General features: G+C 43.0%; 1 protein-coding gene across 1 annotated transcript in view; it reads right to left on the minus strand.

The window, feature by feature from the left end:
* The window catches only part of GABBR1 (gamma-aminobutyric acid type B receptor subunit 1), a 134,994-nt gene that overhangs the window by 20,785 nt on the left and 91,212 nt on the right, over positions 1 to 22,997 (minus strand). Inside the window, exons 16-18 of the mRNA XM_073561300.1 lie at positions 22,726 to 22,876; positions 21,117 to 21,249; positions 20,273 to 20,389 (exon numbers count right to left, since the gene is read on the minus strand). Of these exons, the coding sequence (XP_073417401.1) occupies positions 20,273 to 20,389; positions 21,117 to 21,249; positions 22,726 to 22,876 (401 nt within the window). The remainder of the gene's footprint in view (positions 1 to 20,272; positions 20,390 to 21,116; positions 21,250 to 22,725; positions 22,877 to 22,997) is intronic.

A 22,997-nucleotide genomic window follows, 5' to 3' on the forward strand; every position in this document is an offset into this window, starting at 1 on the left:
GTTTGAGGGCCCGACGTCCACAGATGGGGGTTCTGCTCACACCCAAACGCCGTACAGGACGCTTGGCATTTGCCACAGAACACCAGGATTGGCAAATTCGCCACTGGTGCCATGTGCTCATCACAGATGAATGCAGGTTCACACTGAGCACATGTGACAGACGTGACAGAGTCTGGAGATGCCGTGAAGAGCGATCTGCTGCCTGCAACATCCTTCAGCATGACCGGTTTGGCAATGGGTCAGTAATGGTGTGGGGTGGCATTTCTTTTGGAGGGCCGCACAGCCCTCCATGTGCTCGCCAAAGGTAGCCTGACTGCCATTAGGTACCGAGATGAGATCCTCAGACCCCTTGTGAGACCATATGCTGGTGCGGATGGCCCTGGGTTCCTCCTAATGCAGGACAATGCCAGACCTCATGTGGCTGGAGTGTGTCACCAGTTCCTGCAAGATGAAGGTACTGAAGCTATGGACTGGCCCGCTCATTCCCCAGACCTGAATCCGACTGAGCACATCTGGGATATCATGTCTCGCTCCGTCCACCAACGTCACGTTGCACCACAGACTGTCCAGGAGTTGGCGGTTGCTTTAGTCCATGTCTGGGAGGAGATCTCTCAGGAGACCATCCGCCGCCTCATCAGGAGCATGCCTAGGTTTTGTACAGTAGGGAGGTCATACAGAGACGTGGAGGCCACACACAATACTGAGCATCTTTTCCTTGTCATGAGGCATTTCCACTGAAGTGGAATCAGCCTGTAATTTGATTTTCCACTTTGATTTTGAGTATCATTCCAAATCCAGACCTCCATGGGATATTCATTTTGATTTATATTGATAATTGTTATGGTTTATTGCTCTGAACACATTCCACTATGCAATGAATAAAAATATGCAACTGGAATATTTCATTCAGAGATATCTAGGATGTGGTATTTTAGTGTTCCCTTTATTTTTTTGAGCAGTGTATGTCGGTAAATACTCAGGTGGAAGCCCAGAACGTAAATGTGGCAGGGATACACAGCTCACGGTGTGCAATTTGCTGTGCTGGTCAGCACTGCAAACAAAATGACCGCAACAAAATACAGGAGTTTTAACAAAAAATCAAGAGTAATGACCTGTTTGGCTACTAAAGGAAACTGAATCTTTTACTGATGGGGGCATACTCCCAGGAAAACAGAGATCTGATGATGTTCTAAAATAGAGGGCAACTCTCCCCAGAAAGGCTTTTCTACATTTTTGTAACCTGTATGACAATTGTCCCGAATTTGTGGGAACTGTCCAGAGATTTCAGAATTACATCTGCAGAGTCCCATAATAAAGGGACAAAGTTCACACACACAAGGTCGGGTTGCAGAGGGACTGGTTTTGAACAAAAAGCATTCTTACACTTCTTCCAGTGTTGGTCGCTAAAATCTAATGTAGGGTTGAGTCAGATGGCTGTATAACTCTTGAGAGAATCGAATCGCACTGCACGGACTGGCCCGGCACTTCTCCTGACCTGAGCAAGACAGCATAACGGATTACTATACAGATGTCAAGCTCAGGTCAGGAGAGCCGACAGCCAGTACAAGGTTTACCATGCAATTCTCGCACGAGAAATACGTCCGTCTGTCTCTGCCCGTACAGTTGTGCTCAAAAGTTTACATACCCCGGCAGAAGTTTTGCTTTCTTGGCCTTTTTTCAGAGAATATGAATGATAACACCAAAACTTTTTCTCCACTCATGGTTAGTGGTTGGGTGAGTCCATTTATTGTCAAACTACTGAGTTTTCTCTTTTTAAATCATAATGACAACCCAAAACATCCAAATGACCTTGATCAAAAATTCACATACCCTAGTGATTTTGGCCTGATAACATGCACAGAAGCTGATACAAATGGGTTTGAATGGCTATTAAAGATAACATCCTCACCTGTGAGCAGGGTCAGACTGGCCCACCGGAGAACCGGAGTATTCTCTGGTGGGCTCAGGCCCTGACACCTGCTGACATTCACGGCAAGCCGCTACCTAGGGCCCCCGCTGCTCCAGGGGCCCCCAGCCAGTGGCGTATAACTAATAGCGGGCACACCATGTAGCTGTTATGGGGGCCCCCGGGACCAGCGGGTGACAGGAAGCAGAAGCCGACTGCTGCATCTGCTAATCCTGTCCCAGCTGCTAAACAGAAATGAATATTCACTCTTCCCCATGCCGACTGCTGCGGCTAACACTGCCTGCTATCAGGGCCGGCAGATCAGGCCGGCAGATCAGGGCCCCTACTCCCCCAGCCCAAGTGACCGCTATGAGACCGTAAATCAGGGGGGCGGGCAGCAGCTCCGCCCCCCAGTGCGCGCCGCATTCAACTGTAACGATGTCATAGATGTCAATACAGTTGAAAGAAACAAATGGAGGAGGGAGCGTCAGATGACACTTCCTCTCCCATCATTCCCCTCTGCCTCGGACACAGCAGGTGAACGTTGACGTCACTTCATCACGTACCTGCTGTGTGCCAAGCAGATGGCACTGAGTGCTGCTGCTGATACCGGAACAGAGTCGGAATCAGCGTGGGAGCGAGGAGGAGAGGTGAGTATTGTTCTTTTTTATATACAGATCAGTGAGTCCTGGTTGCATTATACCCTATGGGGAAGCTTCATTATGCACTATGAGGGGGGCAGCATGATACACTATGAGGGGCACTGCATGATACCCTATGAGGGGGCAGTATGATACTCTATGAGGGGGCTGATACCCTATGAGGGGGGCAGCGTGATACCCTATGAGGCGGGAAGCATGATACCCTATGAGGCGGGGGCAGCATTATACCCTATGAGGGAGGCATTATACCCTATAGCATGTTACCATATGAGGGGGCATGATACCCTATGAGGGGGGCAGCATGATACCCTATGAGGGGGGGCAGCAAGATACCCTATGAGGCAGGCAGCGTGATACCATATGAGGTGGGCAGCATGATACCCTATGAGGGGGGCCAGCATGTTATCCTATGAGGGGGACAGCATTATACCCTGTGAGGGGGCTGCATTATATTCTGTGGGGGGCTGCATTATACTATATGAGGGGGGCTGCATTCTATTCTATAGGGGAGCTGAATTATACCTTATGAGGGGGTTGCATTATACTCTGAGGGGGCTACATTATATTCTGTGGGGGTCTGCATTATACCTTATGAGGGGGCTACATTATATTCTATGGGGGCTGCATTATATTCTGTGAGGGGGCAACAATATATTCTATGAGAGGTCTACATTATATTCTTAGAGGGGACTGCATTATACTATATGAGGGCTGCATTATATTCTATTAGGGGGCTACTTTAAATTATATGAAGGGGCTGCATTATACCCTATGAGGGGCTGCATCATACTCTGAGGGGCCTATATTATATTTTATGGGGGCTGCATTATACTATATGAGGCTGGCTGCATTATACCCTATGAAGGGGCTACATTATATTCTATGGCGAGCTACATTATATTCTATGAGGGGGCTGCATTACATTCTATGTATTCTATGAGGGCTGCTACTTTTTATTATATGAGAGGGCTGCATTATACCCTATGAGGGGGGCTGCATTATACCCTATAAGGGGGCTGCATTGTACTCTGAGGGGGCTACATTATACACTATGAGGATGGCTGCATTATATTCTATGGGGGTTACATTATATTCTATGGGGGCTGCATTATATTCTATGGGGGTTACATTATATTCTATGGGGGGGCTGCATTATATTCTATGAGGGGACGTACATTATATTCTATGAGGGGGCTACTTTATATTCTATGAAGGTGGCTACCCCAACCCCTGCTACATAAATAAGACGTGTACTACCTTATATTATATCCTGATATTAGTGTGTTTTACCGCACAACTGGTGGTCTTGTATTTTTTCTATGTAGCTATGTAGTGGGCCCCAAGCATGATTTTCTCTGCTGGGCCCAAGGTGCTCCAACCATAAATGTTACATTTGGAGAGAGGTCTACAAGGCCTATGATAAAAGGAACACCATTCCTACTGTAAAGCATGGAGGTGGATCACTGATGTTTTGGGGATGTTTGAGCTACAAAGGCACAGGAAACTTGGTCAAAGTTGAAGGAAAGATAAATGCAGCATGTTATCAGCAAATACTGTAGGGAAATATGCAATCATCAGTCCGGAAGCTGCGCATAGGATGTACTTGGACGATCCAACATGACAATGATCCATAACACAAGGCCAAGTCGACCTGTCATTGGCTACAGTAGAACAAAGTGAAGGTTCTAGAGTGGCCATCTTAGTCTCCTGACCTCGATATCATTGAGCGTTTCTGGGGAGATCTCAAGCCCGCAGTTCATGCTAGACAGCCCAGGAATTCACAGGAACTGGAGGTTTTTTGGCAAGAAGAGTGGGCAGCTTTACTATCTGAGAAAAGAAAGAACCTCATCTACAACTACCACAAAAGACATCAAGCTGTCATTGATGTTAGAGGGGGCAATACACATTATTAAGAAATGGGGTATGTGAACTTTTGATCAGGGTCATTTGGCTTTCTTCTTGAGACTCAACCATGAAGCCCATTTTTCTTCAAGTGCCTCCTTATTGTGCATCTTGAAACAGCCACACCGCTAGTTCAGAGAATCCAGTATTTCAGCTGATGTCATTTGTGGGTTTTTCTTTGCATCCCGAATAATTTTCCTAGCATTTGTCAGAGGTCACAGGTGAGGATGTTACCTTTAGTAGCCATTCAAACCTATTTGTGTCAACTTCTGTTAATGTAATCAGGCCAAAATCAACAGGGTATGTAAACGTATGATTGGGGTCATTTGGATGTTTTGGGTTGTCATTATTATTTAAAAAGAGAAAACACAGTAGTCTGACAATAAATGGCTTCACCTAACCACTAACCATGAGTGGAGAAAACATTTTGGTGTTATCATTCATATACCCTTAAAAAGGCCAAGAAAGCAAAAATTCTGCCTGGGTATGTAAACTTTTGAGCACAACTGTATGTATAAACAGTGGGTCAGTCGCGGGGCTGGGCTTGGTATAAATGGTGGGTCTTGAGTCTGTAAGAAGGACGGTCTGGTCTGTTTGTATGTCTATATACAGTGTCTAAGCCTAGGGTTTGCATCTTTTTTTGGCCACAGTTATCGACGTTGGTGTTAGCAATTTAGGGGTGCTATTATCCCAACTGGAATAGCCCTAGTCTCAACCAAACAAAACCACATGAGGAGGATCTGTATAAACGTCACCCCTTTCAGTCCCAGGATACCACAAATTTTGGGACAGTTTCTAAAAAACTGGGCTATTCCTGACAAATTTGGTCCAGTAGGCATGTATGAGCGCACTAGGAATTTAGTCTGAGATCCATATTTACTTCAGAGACTGTGCTTAGGCTGTCTCCCGGAGGGGTGGACATACCAGTAGTGCAACCTTTACAGCCACATATGTGCCCGAGAGGTAAGGGGGCCCATTTCTACATTCAAAACAGGTGAAATTTTGCATTCTGATGAACTAATGGACAGCAAAGATCCCATATACTGTTCTTGCACAGGGGCCCTCTTCTGCCTACATTTGCCAGTGGTCTCCCATGTACATTTTGCGAATCTAGGGCATAGGCTATACTCGTTTATACTTTGATTAATCCTTTACTGCATAGCATAGCAGGACTGAACAACGTACATTTGGTCACTTGGGGTGCTAGTTTGCTGGGGCGAAGCTTAAATTTTGTGGGCCCCAATACAAAAGCTCCAATGGGGCCACTATTTATTTCAAGCCTTTAATAGTAATGGTCTTTCCATATGGGGCAAAGGGTCCTTTTGGGCCCCCCTAAAGTCCAGGGCCCGGGTGCAACCCCTGCCCCTATTATAGATAAACCCCTGCTAGTTTGAAGGACCGTGTACACATGTATACAACTAAGTGGTACACCAGTTATTACATATTATACAATTATTTAAGGGGTCAGGGTTTACATTTCGGAAGTCTACATTACTTTAGGAGTCTGGTCTGCAGTGAGTGATGACAGGGTTATATTTATTAGAATAATTTGTGTTCATATTCCATAATTTGAGGACGTTTTCGTTTAACTGAACACAGTTTAGGCCAAAACTGCCACCGTCCTAATTCCAAAAGATGTCAAACTTAATGGATGGGCTCAGAATCACTTTCACTGTTAGGCCCTAGAAACCTCATTCTGCTGCTGCTTAACCTTGTTGTCCATCGCTACCAATCAGACATCAGCTTTCATTTTCAAAATCACTGTGGAGAAATGAAAGCTGTGCGGTGATAGGTTGCTATGGGTAACAAGTCCAGTTTCTGAGGCCTACTAAAAAGCATTAAGCCTGCTGTCCAGTCTATATAAATGTATATAATTTAATGAATAAACTTTATCAGCATAAAACATGAAAACCCTAATGTACAGAAATGTGGAACATCTTGTCCGTAATGTATTTTTTGTATAATTGTAAGCTCGGCGGATGCATTATCTCGAGCTCAGGCCCCGCAGACAGGAGTTGTATTTTATAAGCAGTTGTGCTGTGGATTATGTGCTGCAGATTACATTCCTCTGAAATTTATCAAACAGCCCAAAAACATTATCTTAAAGGTGACAACTACAGTGTAATGAAAAAAGGCAAAATCTGAGATTTATGACCCTATAAGAGCGAGGCGCGGCCCGGGATGAGACGCAACAAACTGGGAGCCGCTTACCAAAATACATTAATAACGGCCCAAGACAAAGTGGCCGTCGTATGGGAAATGAGGACATTAGTGAGATAAGACCTTATAAATCACCGCTATCCTAATAACCTAGAATCCAGTGCTCCGGCCTGCAGACATGGCGGCTGTGATAAGGATTGTAAGATTGCACAGGTTATATACATCGCTCCGAGGCCACGTGTATAATCTGTAATATTACCGCTATATACTGCTATATTTTCCAGTTACCTGTCTGGTTTGTGTACGTACCGCAACTTAGCCATGGAAACCTCAAAATGCAGATTGTCATTACCAGGGTGAAATTACAGAGTGGACACAGAGGGTACATCCCTTTACCAAAATTGTCAGAAAATTAGAATTAGGCAAAGTATTTGCCAAGAATAAAATTGAATATTCCTAAAGGCAGGCAGTATTATAGTAGTTATATTCTTGTACATAGGGGCAGTATTATAGTAGTTATATTCTTGTACATAGGGGCAGTATTATATTAATTATATTCTTGTATTTAGAGGACAGTATTATAGTAGTTATATTCTTGTACATAGGGGCAGTATTATAGTAGTTATATTCTTGTACATAGGGGCAGTATTATAGTAGTTATATTCTTGTACATAGGGAGCAGTATTATAGTAGTTATATTCTTGTACATAGGGGCAGTATTATATTAATTATATTCTTGTACATAGGAGTCAGTATTATAGTAGTTATATTCTTGTACATGGAGCAGTATTATAGTAGTTATATTCTTGTACACAGTGGAAGTATTATACTAATTATATTCTTGTACATAGGGGGCAGTATTATAGTAGTTATATTCTTCTACATAGGGGGCACTATTATAGTAGTTATAATCTCGTACATAGGGGCAGTATTATAGTAGCTATATTCTTGTACATAGAGGGCAGTATTATAGTAGTTATATTCTTGTACATAGGGGCAGTATTATAGTAGTTATATTCTTGTACATAGGGGCAGTATTATAGTAGTTATATTCTTGTACATAAGAGGCGGTATTATAGTAGTTATATTCTTGTACGTAGGGGGGCAGAATTATAGTAGCTATATTCTTGTACATAGGAGCAGTATTATAGTAGTTATATTCTTGGACATGGGGGGCAATATTATAGTAGTTATATTCTTGTACATAGGGGCGGTATTATAGTAATTATATTCTTGTACATAGGCGCATTGTTATAGTAGTTATATTCTTGTACATAGGAGCAGTATTATATTAATTATATTCTTGTACATGCCACAGTATTATAGTAGTTATATTCTTGTACATAGGGGCAGTATTATAGTAGTTATATTCTTGTACATAGCGAGCAGTATTATAGTAGTTATATTATTGTACATAAGACCAGTGTTATAGTAGTTATATTCTTGTATATAAGAGGCAGTAGTATTCTAGTTATATTCGTTTCCATGTTATAGCAGCTTTAAAGAGGGTAAAGAGGAATTATTAATTTCAGTTTCTCAGGAAAATAGCAGGATTTTGAGAAATATGTTTAAAGCAGATATGATTTCCTTCCCCCACGTTATTGGCAGCTTATAAAAATTTAATTACCTAGCAGGGGGCGCCACTGAGGAGATATTTCTCCTGTGCTAGAGAGAATAAAAAATCTGTGCAGCACAGTGTGGCAGAAGTGAATAAGAAAACAAATGCAGTATATTTACTGCACCCACAGTTGGGATTGAAGTTGCACTTTAATAATGGTTTAAAGGGACAGGCATGCACTCTATAACAATTAAGATGCTGATTATCAGTAATTGGTTGTCAGGGTTTTTCCCACTGTGCCAAAATATATCAATCGTAAAGATTGCGGCAGATGCCGCAGCACAAAAGGATTCAACAGCTCAGCAACTGTTTCATAGATGGGTAATAATAGCCCAGGATCCTAGCGCAGCAGCCACCCCCCCACCCCACAATCCGCTCCAAGGCGGAGGCAGCAGATCGTTACCGCGGCTGAATGTATCACGAGAGGAATGGAAGAAATTGGACAGAGATAAGAGAAGATGGAGACACATGAGGCCCCTGACTGTACAGCATGACCAGAGGGGACAGACTCGAGATCAGATGCTGCCAGCGTACCAGACGCCGTGTGCCGCAACCAGCTGTTATTTGTCAAACTCCATCCCTGAGAACCATTCTTCTATATTAAGTCTGATCACCGTCATTTCCTACGCTATCCTTCCTCATGATGAGGTGCGGAGCTAATGATCCTCAATCTATACACTTCGACGTGTGATCATGAGGATGCAGAGGGGGCCGGTGTGGAGGGGGGGATGCAGATGCACGTGTGAAGCTCCTGCATTGCGTTGCTGTCTGTTACCATGGAAACACGATGCATAAGGAAAATATAGCTCGTCGCCAACCAGCAGCCCCCCCCAATGCTTCTCAATTTGCCTCAGTAGTCTGATTCCTCCTGTCAACTACATCTCGCCATGCCTGTCAGTACCACCTAGATCCAAAAGAAGAGACAGAGAGGATCGCATTTAAAGCAGACCGTCACCGTGTCAGAAGCGACCAGTTTCTGCTCCTATTTCTTTCTCCTGAGTATTCTGTTTTTTTCCCCATTCTAAATCCGCCATGCAGTCCCAGAGATATGGGCCTTTTTATTTAGTGTCAATTTTTACTGCCTTTAGAAATTGGGCATTGCTCTCAGGGAAATTATGCAAAACAGCTAAAAGACACGCCCCCAGAGAATAATGTAAACCATACCCCCTTTAATACATATCTCCCAAAAATGGCGCTAAATCAATAGGTCCATATTTCTGGAACCAGATGATGGATTAAAAAAAAAAAAATTAATAAATAAATTAAAAACATGTAGTCAGGGGAGTAAAATAAGGGCAAAAACTGCCCACTTTAGATGTGGTGACATCTCTTCTTTAAAGGGTGACTTCAATGATTTTTTTTCCAATTATCTAGAAGAAAATAATGGTGTTCTCATTAAGTTTCCTCTCCAGATATGGATGTTACTGGGGAAACGTGAGTTTGCTCAGGTCCTTATGGCTCCCCAGTAATTCCTTAGGCTCAATTCCCTCTTTCTTAAAGGTAATATGTCATCATCTATCCTAATTGGCCCCCTAAAGTGCCAATTACGGGACTAAAATAGCTTCCCCCTCTCTGGGTTAGATGACATATTTCTTACAGATTAACTCCTTAGAAACATAAGAAGCTCAGGTCCTTAGTCCAGGTCGAGGATGGACGGAAGTTCATGCAACGACTTTTCGGGAGCCATTTAATGCGTGTAATTGCTCCTGATACAAGGAGATTTCATGTACACAGCCATAACTGTGGGCCGGGGTTGCACTGGTCGATACTACGACACTTGAGTTTAGCAGAAAAGATTTGCCCTGCTTTAGTCTGGCGTCTGATCCTCCGTGACAGCTAGTCCTGTGCTGTCTTCACATATGGAGCTGCAGTTCTGAGTGCCTGTTATATTTACTTGGCCCTTAGTCATCAATAAGCCGCGGTGTGATATATGTCATGACAGCAAGTGAGAGCTATACATTTACCTTAGACAGCGTCCAAAATCCCAAGTGAGGAAGTAAAACCAAATGTATTCATGTATTCTGCCATACACGAAAGTGACAATGTTTCAACCTTTAAAAGGTCTTTATCAAGTGCTGGATAAAGACCTTCTAAAGATCGAAACGTTGTCACTTTTATGTATGGCAGAATACATTTGCTTTACTGTCACACCCGGGATTTGGATGCTCTCTTGTGAATGTACTGAACTATCTTCAGGTGGGTTCCTTGGAGTTTCTGACCTTGCGTCCTCATAGTGAGTGCTGACAACTGCTTTTCTTCCTGTCGTGTGAGAGCTAGAGACTAGTAAGTGCAAGAGGTGCCCAGAATGCCAGGCCGAGGAGAAATGACAAAATATGCAAAAATATGGAAGATGAATACAAAAAAGTTCTACTCAACATCTCTGTCCCGCCCTCAAGTATGACCCCATAGCGTGTGGAGATGCCGACTTTTGGGTGGGATATATATAAATCCCACTCTTTTTTTGGGACTAGGAAATGCCTGAATTTGCTGGGATTGTTTCAAAAATAGAGGACAGTCTAGTCTAATTTAGGACTGTTGGCAATTATGTAAGTGGGTAACTGGTGGAGGAACCCTAAAGGAACCCATGATTTCAAGAGTTTAATAAGGGAATTGAGCTCCTCTAAATATAGGGATAAATCAGAATGCGCTAGTATAAAACATTGCACGGAGTAGCAGAGGCATAAAGGTAGCAGCCTCATCTGAGAGGTGCGCCCCGTGGGACCCTAATAACTGGTACGTGGTAGGCAGGGGTCCTCTTGGAAGTTTTGCAGTAAGGCCATGAGCTCCATGTTACCCCTCTGCGGATAACCTACCATAGCAGCAAGTCCTCAAATTGTGAGAAGCCATCACCACCAGCCTTGCTCTGGATCAACACCAGTGCAGCTGTTAGAAACCTGACGCCCGTTCATCTCTGCCGTCTTATAAGCGCCCTCTAATGTTATTCTCCTTTCTGACCCAAGGCGTTCATCGTCCAATCTGTAAACCTACACCCGCCTCACCGCGGACTCAAACTTCACTTCATCAGGATCTGCTAACATGGTCCGCTCCACTGATTCACCACAGTAGATGCCTCGCTGGAGACACAGCCTTCTCTCTGTAATGAGAGGGGGCGGCTGCTTCATCTTCTAATCTAATATACTAGATTATGGCCCGATGCTAACGCATCGGGAGGATGCCATAGCATCACACCTCTTGCCATGTTAACCCTCAACACACACACTCCTCTCACCTTTCACCATCTCCACTCACTCTTTCACTCCGCATACGACCCCTTCTCTCACTCCGTCTCTCATACTCACGCCGTCATCGCCGCTGCTCCACAATCCCCGACATCTTCTTCCGCTGGCGCCATCCTGGATCCAGACGTTGTCCACGCCGGCGACATGTTCTTGCGGCGACGCCATCTTGAGTATCGTGAAATCCCGCGATATTCAAGATGGCGTGGATCGTGGATCAGCGGCGATGACGGCGTGAGTATGAGAGACGGAGTGAGAGAAAGGGTCGTATGTGGAGTGAAAGAGTGAGTGGACGTGAGTGGAGATGGTGAAAGGTGAGAGGAGTGTGTGTGTTGAGGGTTAACATGGAAAGAGGTGTGCGGTGACGTCACCGGTTACAACTGGACGGAAGTTGTTACAACCGGAAGCTGCTTAGGGCATTTATTATTATAGATAAAGCTGAATGTGTGTGTGTATGTCCGGGATTGGCATCCGCACCGTCGCAGCTATAGCCACAAAATTTTGCACAGTCACACGTCTGGACCCCGACAGCGTCATAGGCTATGTTGTGAGGCGAAATTTTAACCCTGGACATTCCAATTCACCAAACAATTTTGCCTATTATTCTTATCATTTCTATGGTGTTATCGTCCTTCTGTAAAGCTGGAAATAACACAATTTATTACCGTGCCAACACAGACCACCCTCTGACACAGACTGCAGGGGGAGCCCAGTATCACATAGGATAGGATTAGATACACAGCTCACCAGTCAGTATCACACAGGATAGGATTAGATACACAGCTCAGCAGTCAGTATCGCACAGGATAAGATTAGATACACATTTCAGCACACAGTATCACACAGAATAGTATTAGATACATGGATCAGCAGACAGTATCACACAGAATAGGATTAGATACACGGCTCAGCAGTCAGTATCACACAGGATAGGATTAGATACACGGCTCAGCAGTCAGTATCACACAGGATAGGATTAGATACACAGCTGAGCAGTCATTAACACACATGATAGGATAAGGTACACGGCTCAGTAGTCAGTATCCCACAGGATAGGGTTAGATGCATGGTTCAGCAGATGGTATCACACAGGATAGGATTAGATACACTGCTCAGCAGTCAGTATCACACAGGATAGGATTAGATACACAGCTCAGCAGTCAGTGTCACACAGGAGAGGATTAGACACATGGATCAGCAGTCAGTATCACACAGGATAGGATTAGATACACAGCTCAGCAGTGAGTATCACACAGGATAGGATTAGATACACTGCTCAGCAGTCAGTATCACACAGGAGAGGATTAGATACACGGCTCATCAGTCAGTATCACACTGGAGAGGATTAGATACACTGCTCAGCAGACAGTATCACACAGGAGAGGATTAGATACACGGCTCAGCAGTCAGTATCACACAGGATAGGATTAGATACACAGCTCAGCAGTCAGCATCACACAGGAGAGGATTAGACACATGGCTCAGCAGTCAGTATCACACAGGATAGGATTAGATACACGGCAGACAGTATCACACAGGATAGGATTAGATACACAGCTCAGCAGTCAGTATCACACAGAATAGGATTAGATTCACGGCTCTGCAGTCAGTATCACACAGGATAGGATTAGATACATGGTTCAGCAGTCAGTATCACACAGGATAGGATTAGATACACGGCTCAGCAGTCAGTATCACACAGGATAGGGTTAGATACACGGCTCAGCAGACGGTATCACACAGGATAGGATTAGATACACGGCTCAGCATTCAGTATCACACAGGATAGGATTAGATACACGGCTGAGCAGTCAGTAACACACGATAAGATTAGAGACACAGCTCAGCAGAAAGTATCACACAGGAGAAGATTAGGTACACAGCTCAGCAGACATTATCACACAGGATAGGGTTAGATACACAGATACACATGTTGTTTATCAAAAGGCTCTTGAATGAGTTGAAAATAAAATACTATCAATACTTGGGTAATCGTTTAGTTAATTTGTGTTGCAAATCTGTAGTGCTGAATATATGATGTGAAATGTTTTTATGTGCAATATAATCATTATAATTTGTTATAACTAACCACGGTTACTATGCCCAGGCAACGCCGGGCTCTTCAGCTACTATTATTATAATTGTTATTAAGTCCCTTTATGTCTGTAGGGCAGACAGTCCCGTGCGGAGGATTTATGGGCTCTGGATCACTGGAGCTTACAATTGCAGCCTCCCACATCTCGCATTGGAAAGACAATTTATATAAAGTCAATCAGCTTTTCAGGATTTTTTGGCATATCTGGAGGAAACCCTCTAGGGCATCCCGTAATGATGCAATGAGAACATACAATATATTATAATGTGCAAATACCCTGGATTCAGTACTGGAAAGAGTGAGGGTGATGCAAAAGTCAATGACGCTACATTATCTACCGCAGTGTAATCACAGACAGAAGTAGTTTGGCAACTAAAACTGGTTAACACCAAGCTAAGGCCTTCCCAAGCCAAAGGACGCTCAGAAATTATGAGCTAAGCGAGTCTGAGCACCAAAATACCAGATACCAGGGAATATGGCACCAAACCATTGACATCAAGGGAATTGATGTCAAGTCACTGGTTTAAAAATCAATTTACTGGTGGTCAAAGGTGTGTGACACCAGTTTCCATGTATCCAAACTACTGGACACTTCAGCCAGCCGCACAGAGGTTTTCTCCTAGCTCCTATTCCTTCTATCCTCAGAATGCACCATCACCCGCTTTTCACCTAACAGATAACCTTGATAAAGACTGTGAGTTGGCCGAAACATTGGTTCTGTTACACACAGTGCCACAGGTTCTTATTTTTTTGTCTATCCAAACTAATGGACATAAAAAAGAACAATGACACCTCAGAGAATGATGCACTAGATCAATCGATCCTAAACTACAGAACTCCAGAATCAGAGCTATCTAACCAGTGGACACAAGGGAAATGGACACCAGTAAATAGGATACAATCGTTGGATCAGCAGACAATAAACTTCTGGGCACCATGGACCCAGGAAATAAACAAGCGGATACCAGAATCTAGGTCACCAATTCAGTGCACACACGGAAATGGTGTTCGAAAGCAGTGGACATCAGTAAATGTCGCATTACATAAGCAGATCCAGCACCAAAAACTTAGAGAACTAAACATCTGGATACCAGAATCTGAGCCACCACACCAGTAGATATAAGGAAATGAAGCATCAAACCAGTGGACACCAGTAAATGAGATACTAGATCATTGGACACCATTGGGTACAAAGGATTTATAAACCTAGATAATTGGACACCAGAATTTGGGCAACTAAACCACTAGACTTAATTAAATATGGCACTAAACAACTGAACAACATAAGCTAAAGAACTAAAAAAGTAAATAAATAAAACTGGGTCACCATACTGTCCACTAAATGGGGCATTAAATCACATGATCCTAAACTACTGAGCCCCAAGGACTGAGAAAGCAGATAATTGTACATTAATATCAGGGCCAACAAACCAGTGGACAAAGGTATTGGTCATTAAACCATTTGAAACCAGTAAGTGAGACACTAAATCACAATATCAGTAGACATTAAACCACTGGGCACCATGGATTTAGGAACTCGACTAGAGGACACCATAATCTAGGCGACCAAAGGACCAATCCAGTGTGTACCAGTGAAGCACCAAACCCAGTCGTGGGGTGATTAATCACACATTCTTAAACCACAGGGTACAAAGAACTTAGGGAATTAAGCAACTGTAAACTAGAAAAAAAGGACCTACAAATTGGTGGACACCAATAAATGTGGCACTGGATCATTAAATCCCAATAAACTGGGTACAAAGAAGTTAGGGAACTAGACATCTGGACACCAGAATATGGGCCTTCAAACCAATGGACATAGAGGAATGAGGCACCAAATTGTTGAAAACCGGTAAATGAGACACTAAATCATAGGACATTAAACCATTGGTCACCAAGAGATTAATTAGCTGGACAACTGGACACCTTAATTTTGGCAACCAATTTATGAGACACAAGTGAAGAGGCAAAAAAAAAAAAAAAAACATTGGATATCATGGACAAAAGAACTAGACTAGACATCAGAATACCCAAATTCCATCCTAAACCAGTAGACAACTAGACATAGAATCTGTGAGACCAAACCAGTGGACACACCACATACAGAGGAAAGAGACAAGCAGACACCAGAATCTGGGCCAAAAACATGCTGGAAAACAGTAAATGGGACTCTTAATCACTACATCTCAAACCCCTGAGCACCAGGGAAAGAGAAACTAAATAAGTGGACAACATATTCTGGGCCACCAAATCAGGTGAACACAAGGAAGTGAATCACTAAATCATTGGACAACAGTAAACTGGACAAAAGACCAGTAGACATTAAACTACTGGGTACCAAGGAGTGAGGAACTAGCCAACTGGATACCAAAATACAGGCCACTAAATCAGTGTACACAGAAAAATAAGGCATTGATGAGTGGACAACAGTACATGGGATATTAGATCATTAGATCCTAAACCACTGAACACCATGGACTGAGGATTGAGCCAGCTGGACACCAAAATTTGGGTAATTCAACCATTCGACATAAGGGAATGAGGCACCAATCGACGGGACCCCATGGACCGAGGAAGTAGACAATTAAATACCAGAATCTGGGCTACCATATGGAAGGACACCAGTAAATGGGACACTAAATTACCAGATCCTAAACCATTGGATGCTAGGAACTGAGAAAAGACCTAAGTGGACAACTGAATCTGGGACACCAAACCAGTGGACACAAGGAAATGAGACATCAAAATTTTAGACATCAGTAATTGGGACACTAGATCATTGGACACTAAACACCAAGAAAATAGAGAACTAGGCAACTGGATACTAGAATAAGGACAACCAAACTGTGAGACATAAGGTAATGATCCACAAAAACAATGGACACCATGAACTGAGGAACTAGACAACTGGGCATTAGAATATGGTCCACCAAACTAGTGGAGACAATGGAATAAGGTACCAAACCACTGGACTCCACAGACTGATTAGGGACTGATTCTTCTGCACATCAGGGACCATGGAGCTAACCGCGCAACACGAGGCACCAGTTTAACGACACTAGAAATATCCTGGACTAGAGATATGGTGATATGGGCTCATATGTCTTCTCCCGGCAATATTCCTTAATTTATCTAGACTTCAATCACTCACTGGTTATGATCCGTCGGCTTCCCACAGACCTATATTATTGTTATAATATATCGGAAGAGATGCATTATCTCTTTAATAAGTAAACATTCATCTCATCTTTGATCTAACAAGCTGAATTCTTGCCAAAAACAATATATATATATATATATATATATATATATATTTATATATTAATAAAAATGTGAAGTTCTCCAGAGAATATTGAGATTTCTACAAGGCAATTGTATAAATAATTGTCGGCTTCACTCATATTCAACCGCAACAAACCATTAACTTGCGGGAAAAGAGACGGCATCAAAACGGGCTGGGAACCACGTAGATTTACGAGAGTCCTGCCCCGTCATTGCCTCTGGTGATCCCTTCCAAAAGATGATAGTGAGCCCCCATGTATTGGACTCCTGACTCACATCTGGACCCAATGGTCTTCTACTGGGACAGACGCTGACATCATCAGCCATCATGTTTTCTTGTGAAGGATTCCAGTATTTTCACCTCAGTGGACGGTGTACGTTATTCACACCATGCCCCAACCGAGGACGTCTGGCGTATGATATACAATGGTAATCACACTATAGAGACCACCGCCGACATAAGGCCAGGTTAATTCTCCACACAGGCTGCTCGCACATAATAAAATAATCACATCCCCACAGTCACACGTCTTTCTGCCACCCGTGAAATTACATCAATTTTCCATGTATTTAGCATAATTACCAGGAAGCCCATCATTAAAAAAAACCCTTCATGCAATTAAGATTAGTCAATGCGTCAACCTTCATGTGTATCCCTAGTTATTGCACATATTAAATACATCCAGGTAGTGGGAGGCATTGCAGCATCACATGGTAAAAGAAAAAAAAACATCAAAAACTGCATGCTAACACATAGAGTAACCAAAAAATGCAAAAAAAACTGCGACCCTGGCTCACAAGAGAAGATTTAATACATGGATCTCATTTCTTACTGTCTAGATATTTGTATTCAGATATAAGAAACATATAAGGCAGATTTTAAGGGATTCAGAAAGAGAATTGGAGGGATCCAATGGCTGGATATCCTTAAGGACAAAAATGTCCAGGAAGGATGTGAAATCTTGAAAAATGAAATTCTCAAGGCACAATTGTTAACAATTCCAAAAAGAGGGAAGAATAGGAAGCATTTAAGGAAGCCAGGATGGATGAACACACGACTTAAGCACATGCTAAAAAGGAAGAAAGAAATGTTTATGAAATGGAAAGAGGGAGGCATATCTAAAGAAGAATATAATGCTGTCAGCAGAACTTACAGGGCACAAATCAGATTATCTAAAGCTGACAATGAATTGAGGCTTGCAAGAGACGTCAAAAGCAATAATAAAGGATTTTGGGGATATGTCAAAAATAAAAGAACAGTCAAAGATGCTATAGGATTTTTACAGGATGAAAATGATGAAATGGTAAGACAGGATGTTGAGAAGGCCGAACTTTTAAATTCCTATTTTGCATCTGTTTTCTCTCAGAAAGGAAATGTAACATCAACTGTTCTTCACTGTCCTATTAAGCGAATAGAAGAATCCAGGATATCTATAAACAGAAAGATAGTGAGGAAACACTTAGCTAACCTAAATGAATTCACGTCTCCAGGTCCAGATGAATTACACCCCAGTGTACTGAAGGAGAAAGAAAGAAGAAAGCAGAAGAAATTTTTGAACCCCTCTCCATAATCTTTGAAAATTCTTGGAGAACAGGAGAAGTCCCAGAAGACTGGAGAAGAGCAAATGTTGTTCCTATCTTCAAAAAGGAGAAGAAGGTGGACCCAGGCAACTATAGGCCGGTGAGTCTGACTTCTATACCAGGAAAGATCTTTGAACAAATTATTAAACAACATGTATGTACGTACCTGGATAAGAATGAAGTGATTAAACAGAGTCAGCATGGGTTTGTAACTAATAAGTCATGTCAGACTAACTTAATTTCCTTCTATGACAGAACCACAGATTGGGTGGATCAGGGAAATGCTGTAGATATAGTATACTTTGACTTCAGCAAAGCATTTGACAAAGTATCTCACACAATCCTTATTGAAAAAATTAGTAAGTATGGAATGGACAATGCAACTGTTAGGTGGATTCATAGCTGGCTTAGTGATCAGACCCAAAGAGTGGTCATAAATGGCTGCACATCCAGTTGGAAGAATGTCTCAAGTGGGGTACCACAGGGCTCTGTCCTGGGCCCTGTATTGTTCAACATCTTTATCAACGATTTAGATGAAGGAATTGAGGGTAAACTGATTACATTTGCTGATGACACAAAGCTAGGAGGGATAGCTAATACTAGAGAAGAGAGAGAGGATTCAAAAAGATATAAATAAACTGGAGCAGTGGGCAGCAACTAACAGAATGGTTTTTAACAGGGAAAAATGCAAAGTACTACATCTGGGAATGGGAGGAATAGGGCTAAGCAACAGCACATGTGAAAAAGACTTGGGAAAACTAATAGATCACAGACTGAATATGAGTCAACAGTGTGATGCAGCAGCAAAAAAGGCAAATGCAATTCTAGGATGTATTACAGTCTAGATCACGTGAAGTCATTATTGCCATTTACTCCTCTTGGTCAGACCTCATCTGGAATACTTTGTCCAGTTTTGGGCACCACATTTTAAAAAAGACATCAACAAACTGGAGCAAGTTCAGAAAAGAGCGACCAGAATGGTGACCGGTCTGCAAACCCTGTCTTATGAGGAATCGTTACAGGATTTGGGAATGTTCAGCTTGCAGAAGAGAAGTCTGAGAGAAGACTTAATAGCTGTCTACAAATATCTAAAGGGCTGTCACATTGTAGAAGGATCATCTTTATTCTCATTTGCACAAGGAAAGACTAGAAGCAATGGGATGAAACTGAATGGGAGGAGACACAGATTAGATATTAGAAAAAACTTTTTGACAGTTAGAGTGATCAATGAGTGGAACAGGCTGCCACGAGAGGTGGTGAGTTCTCCTTCAATAGATGTCTTCAAACAGAGGCTGGACAGACATCTGTCTGGGATGATTTAGCGAATACTGCTTTTGAGCAGGGGGTTGGACCAGAAGGCCCATGAGGTCCCTTCCTACTCTAGGATTCTATGATTCTAAACAAGAAATATCAAGACAACATCGCCACCTAGTGGCCAAATTCTTATGAAATTTTAAATTCATATTTTTTTTAACCACCATTGCAATATAAGTGACCTTTATAGAAGACAAGTAGGGGTGTAACTACAGTGGGTGCAGGGGTTGAGGTTGCCCTGGGGCCTTGAGGTCTAAGGGGCCCAAAAGGTCCTTTTTGGCCCATATGAGCAGACCAATACAATGTACGTTCACACACATGACTCGTATGATATTTCTGCTCTGCATGGACGTGCGCTTTGGTTCTGTCAATACTATTAAAGACCGGTGATAGTCTGGTGCTGTGGTGGAGATTTTGCTTCGGGGACCCTCAAGATTTAGGCTGAGCCACATAACACCACCGGTCGGCCCCGTCCCTTGCAGATGATTACATATTATTAGGGCATTGTCTCCTTACCTTCCTCCTTTCCTTTTTGTCATCCTTTTTGGTGAATGCCGTATGAATCCACCAGATCTTGGTGAACATGCTGCCGTACGCCAGGCTGAATCCAAGACCCAGGAGCCAGAGACGGGCCTGCGGGGCATGGAAGAAGATAGCAGAGGTGATGGAGGTGACCAAAGGAGATTTTAGCTACCTCTGTTGATTGCAACCTTTGGCTGTACATCTACTACAACTTCCAGTATACCTTGACAGCCATTAAAGGGATGTTTCCATCTTCAAAATGCTATCCCAATATTTAGTAGGTGTAATAATAATAATAGCAAATAAATCTAAGTAGGAATGTAGTATAGTTCTACTGATTACCCTATGTCACTTAACCCATGTGCAGGGCATTGCAGTAGCTTAGGTATCCATGGTTACAACTACTAATAACTAAATAACTGTCACTATATGAATGGTCGTAACCATGGATACCTAAGCTACTGCAATGCCCTGTACATGGGGTAAGGAACATAGGGAATCAGAAGAACTATACATTTCTAATTTGAAGTATTTGATAATTTTACCATTACAGTATTACACCTACTACATACTAAATGTAATAAATTAGGTTGCCCTCTTTTGTGAAGGGTTTTAAAATAACACCCATAAATTAGTGCCCCCTGCTAGTACATGTTGTCACAGTCCTCCTTCCTAGCACTATTTGCCCCCTAACCTCCATCCTATGTCTTGTAAGAGACGATGGCGGCCTCATTCTCCGCTTGCCTAAGCTCCCAGCAATAGATGAGCGGTGCCTCCTCCATGTGACCCCTTCTCCGCTGATCTCCCTCTCCCCATCACACTCACTGTATCCCCTTACCTGGCAGACCAGAGGGAAATGCCACCTCTCAATGTGATGTCCATCGAGACCAAGAGGGAAGACAGCGGCGAGCGCCAGAATACACCCGGTGGCCGTCACATCGTTCAGATGGGGCTGTGAGTTTTGGATGTACCTGCAGGGAAGAGACAGCACGCCACATGTGATTCCTTCAACCTGCCAATCAAGTGCTTTGTAGAGCGTTTCCCCCTTTAGTTTATGAAAAAGAAGTCACCAATGAAATATACGGATGTAGCAGAGCCGGATCTGTCATCTCGCTTTTAAGCCCTGTATCATTTTTGCATTGCAAGAATTTTAGAAGCAGTCCTATGTAAACAGCTCTGCTACATCTGTCAAGTTATTATAGACTTTGCTCAGTTCTACATTGGCTCCAAATGGGCTTGTCACCCAACTTTCCCAAAGTCCTGAATGGCAAATCTGCAAAATTATGCAGCAAATTCTCACCTTATTTGCCTTTTAGGAGGCTGGGAAAGCTGGGTGAACGTCCCCTGTGCAGACTGCCAATCACAGCCACACTGTGTCACCCAGCTTTACAAGTTGCCCCCTTAAAAAAATGCAAAAATAAAATATTTTATGACTTTAGGCTCCAGACAGGATAAGATTACAGCTGGGGGTGGCTTTCCACTGTACAGAATGTTTCCATTCATTGACAGCAAGCACAGTTCTGGAAGAATTCTACTAGAAAGTTGATATCCAAGAAGTATCATTTCTCCTTGTGAAGAATGACATGCTAAGCATGTTGAGATGAGTAGACTTAAAGCCGCAATGCTCCTCTGGGAAATATGAAAATTAAGCAAATTGTCTCTTCAGAGAGGAAGAGGACTAGAACTCTAGTGCCACCTATTGGAAGTAGCAATCCTAAAGGTCAATGTCGACCCTTGTTACATGACTTAGGATAAAAGCCAAGCCAGAATCTCAATTTCCAGACACATACTGCAAACCCAGATCTGTGCCCAACCAGATCTGTGCCATACTGTGCCAAACCAGATCTCACACTTTGCACTGACGAGGGGCAGTACCCCGAAACTCAGTGTCTGCAAATTGAGATTCTGGCTTGGCTTTTATCCTAAGTCATGTAACAAGGCTCGTTAAAGGGTCGACATTGACTTTTAGTATTGCTACTTCCAATAGGTGGCACTAGAGTTCTAGTCCTCTTCCTCTCAGAAGAAACAATTTGCATAACTAGAAAGTTGAAAAACTTTTCATGATTCAGTTATTAAAGGGGTGATACGAAATATAAAACTTATGACCGGTAAATGAGTGTGTGATCGGTGGGGTCCAAAAGCTGGAAGACCCATCAATCCCAAGAACGGGGGTCCCAAAGTCATATATGAATGGAGCAATAGTGCACAGGCCTGAAAACTGCTCCATTCACTTCTATGGGACCACTGCTCCCACAGGCAGTGGATGGGGTGGTGGTCACACATAACAGAGCGGAAGGAGGAGGAAGACATCTACAGCAGCAGCTTGGGGCACCACAAGTATCACCTAGACCTGTGGTGTGACCCTCAGTATGGTGCAGGCAGGGCGTAAGGCCAGCTTGGTGGAGTATGAAGATTGGGGACCAGCATCTCATTTCACGCCAACTCACCTCACGTGACTATTGTAGATGTTGAAGGACAGACAGACAAATCCCAAGAGAATCCCGAGCCCCGCAAGAACGGACACGGAAATGAAGAGTTTCTGAGAGACGTATCGGAAAGTGATAATCACCTTGGTGTGATCAGCAGGAGGGGAACCACCTACAGAAGCAGGAAAGAGAGGGTGAGGGAGAAAGACGAGGCCGGGCGAGAATGTGAGAGGAGAATATAAGAGTAGAACATGAGGAGGGACCAAAATAATCTGCTGATAATATATGTGTAC

Source organism: Dendrobates tinctorius, unplaced genomic scaffold, assembly GCF_039654945.1.
Source record: "Dendrobates tinctorius isolate UK_male_01 unplaced genomic scaffold, ASM3965494v1 ptg000315l, whole genome shotgun sequence".
NCBI lineage: Eukaryota > Metazoa > Chordata > Amphibia > Anura > Dendrobatidae > Dendrobates > Dendrobates tinctorius.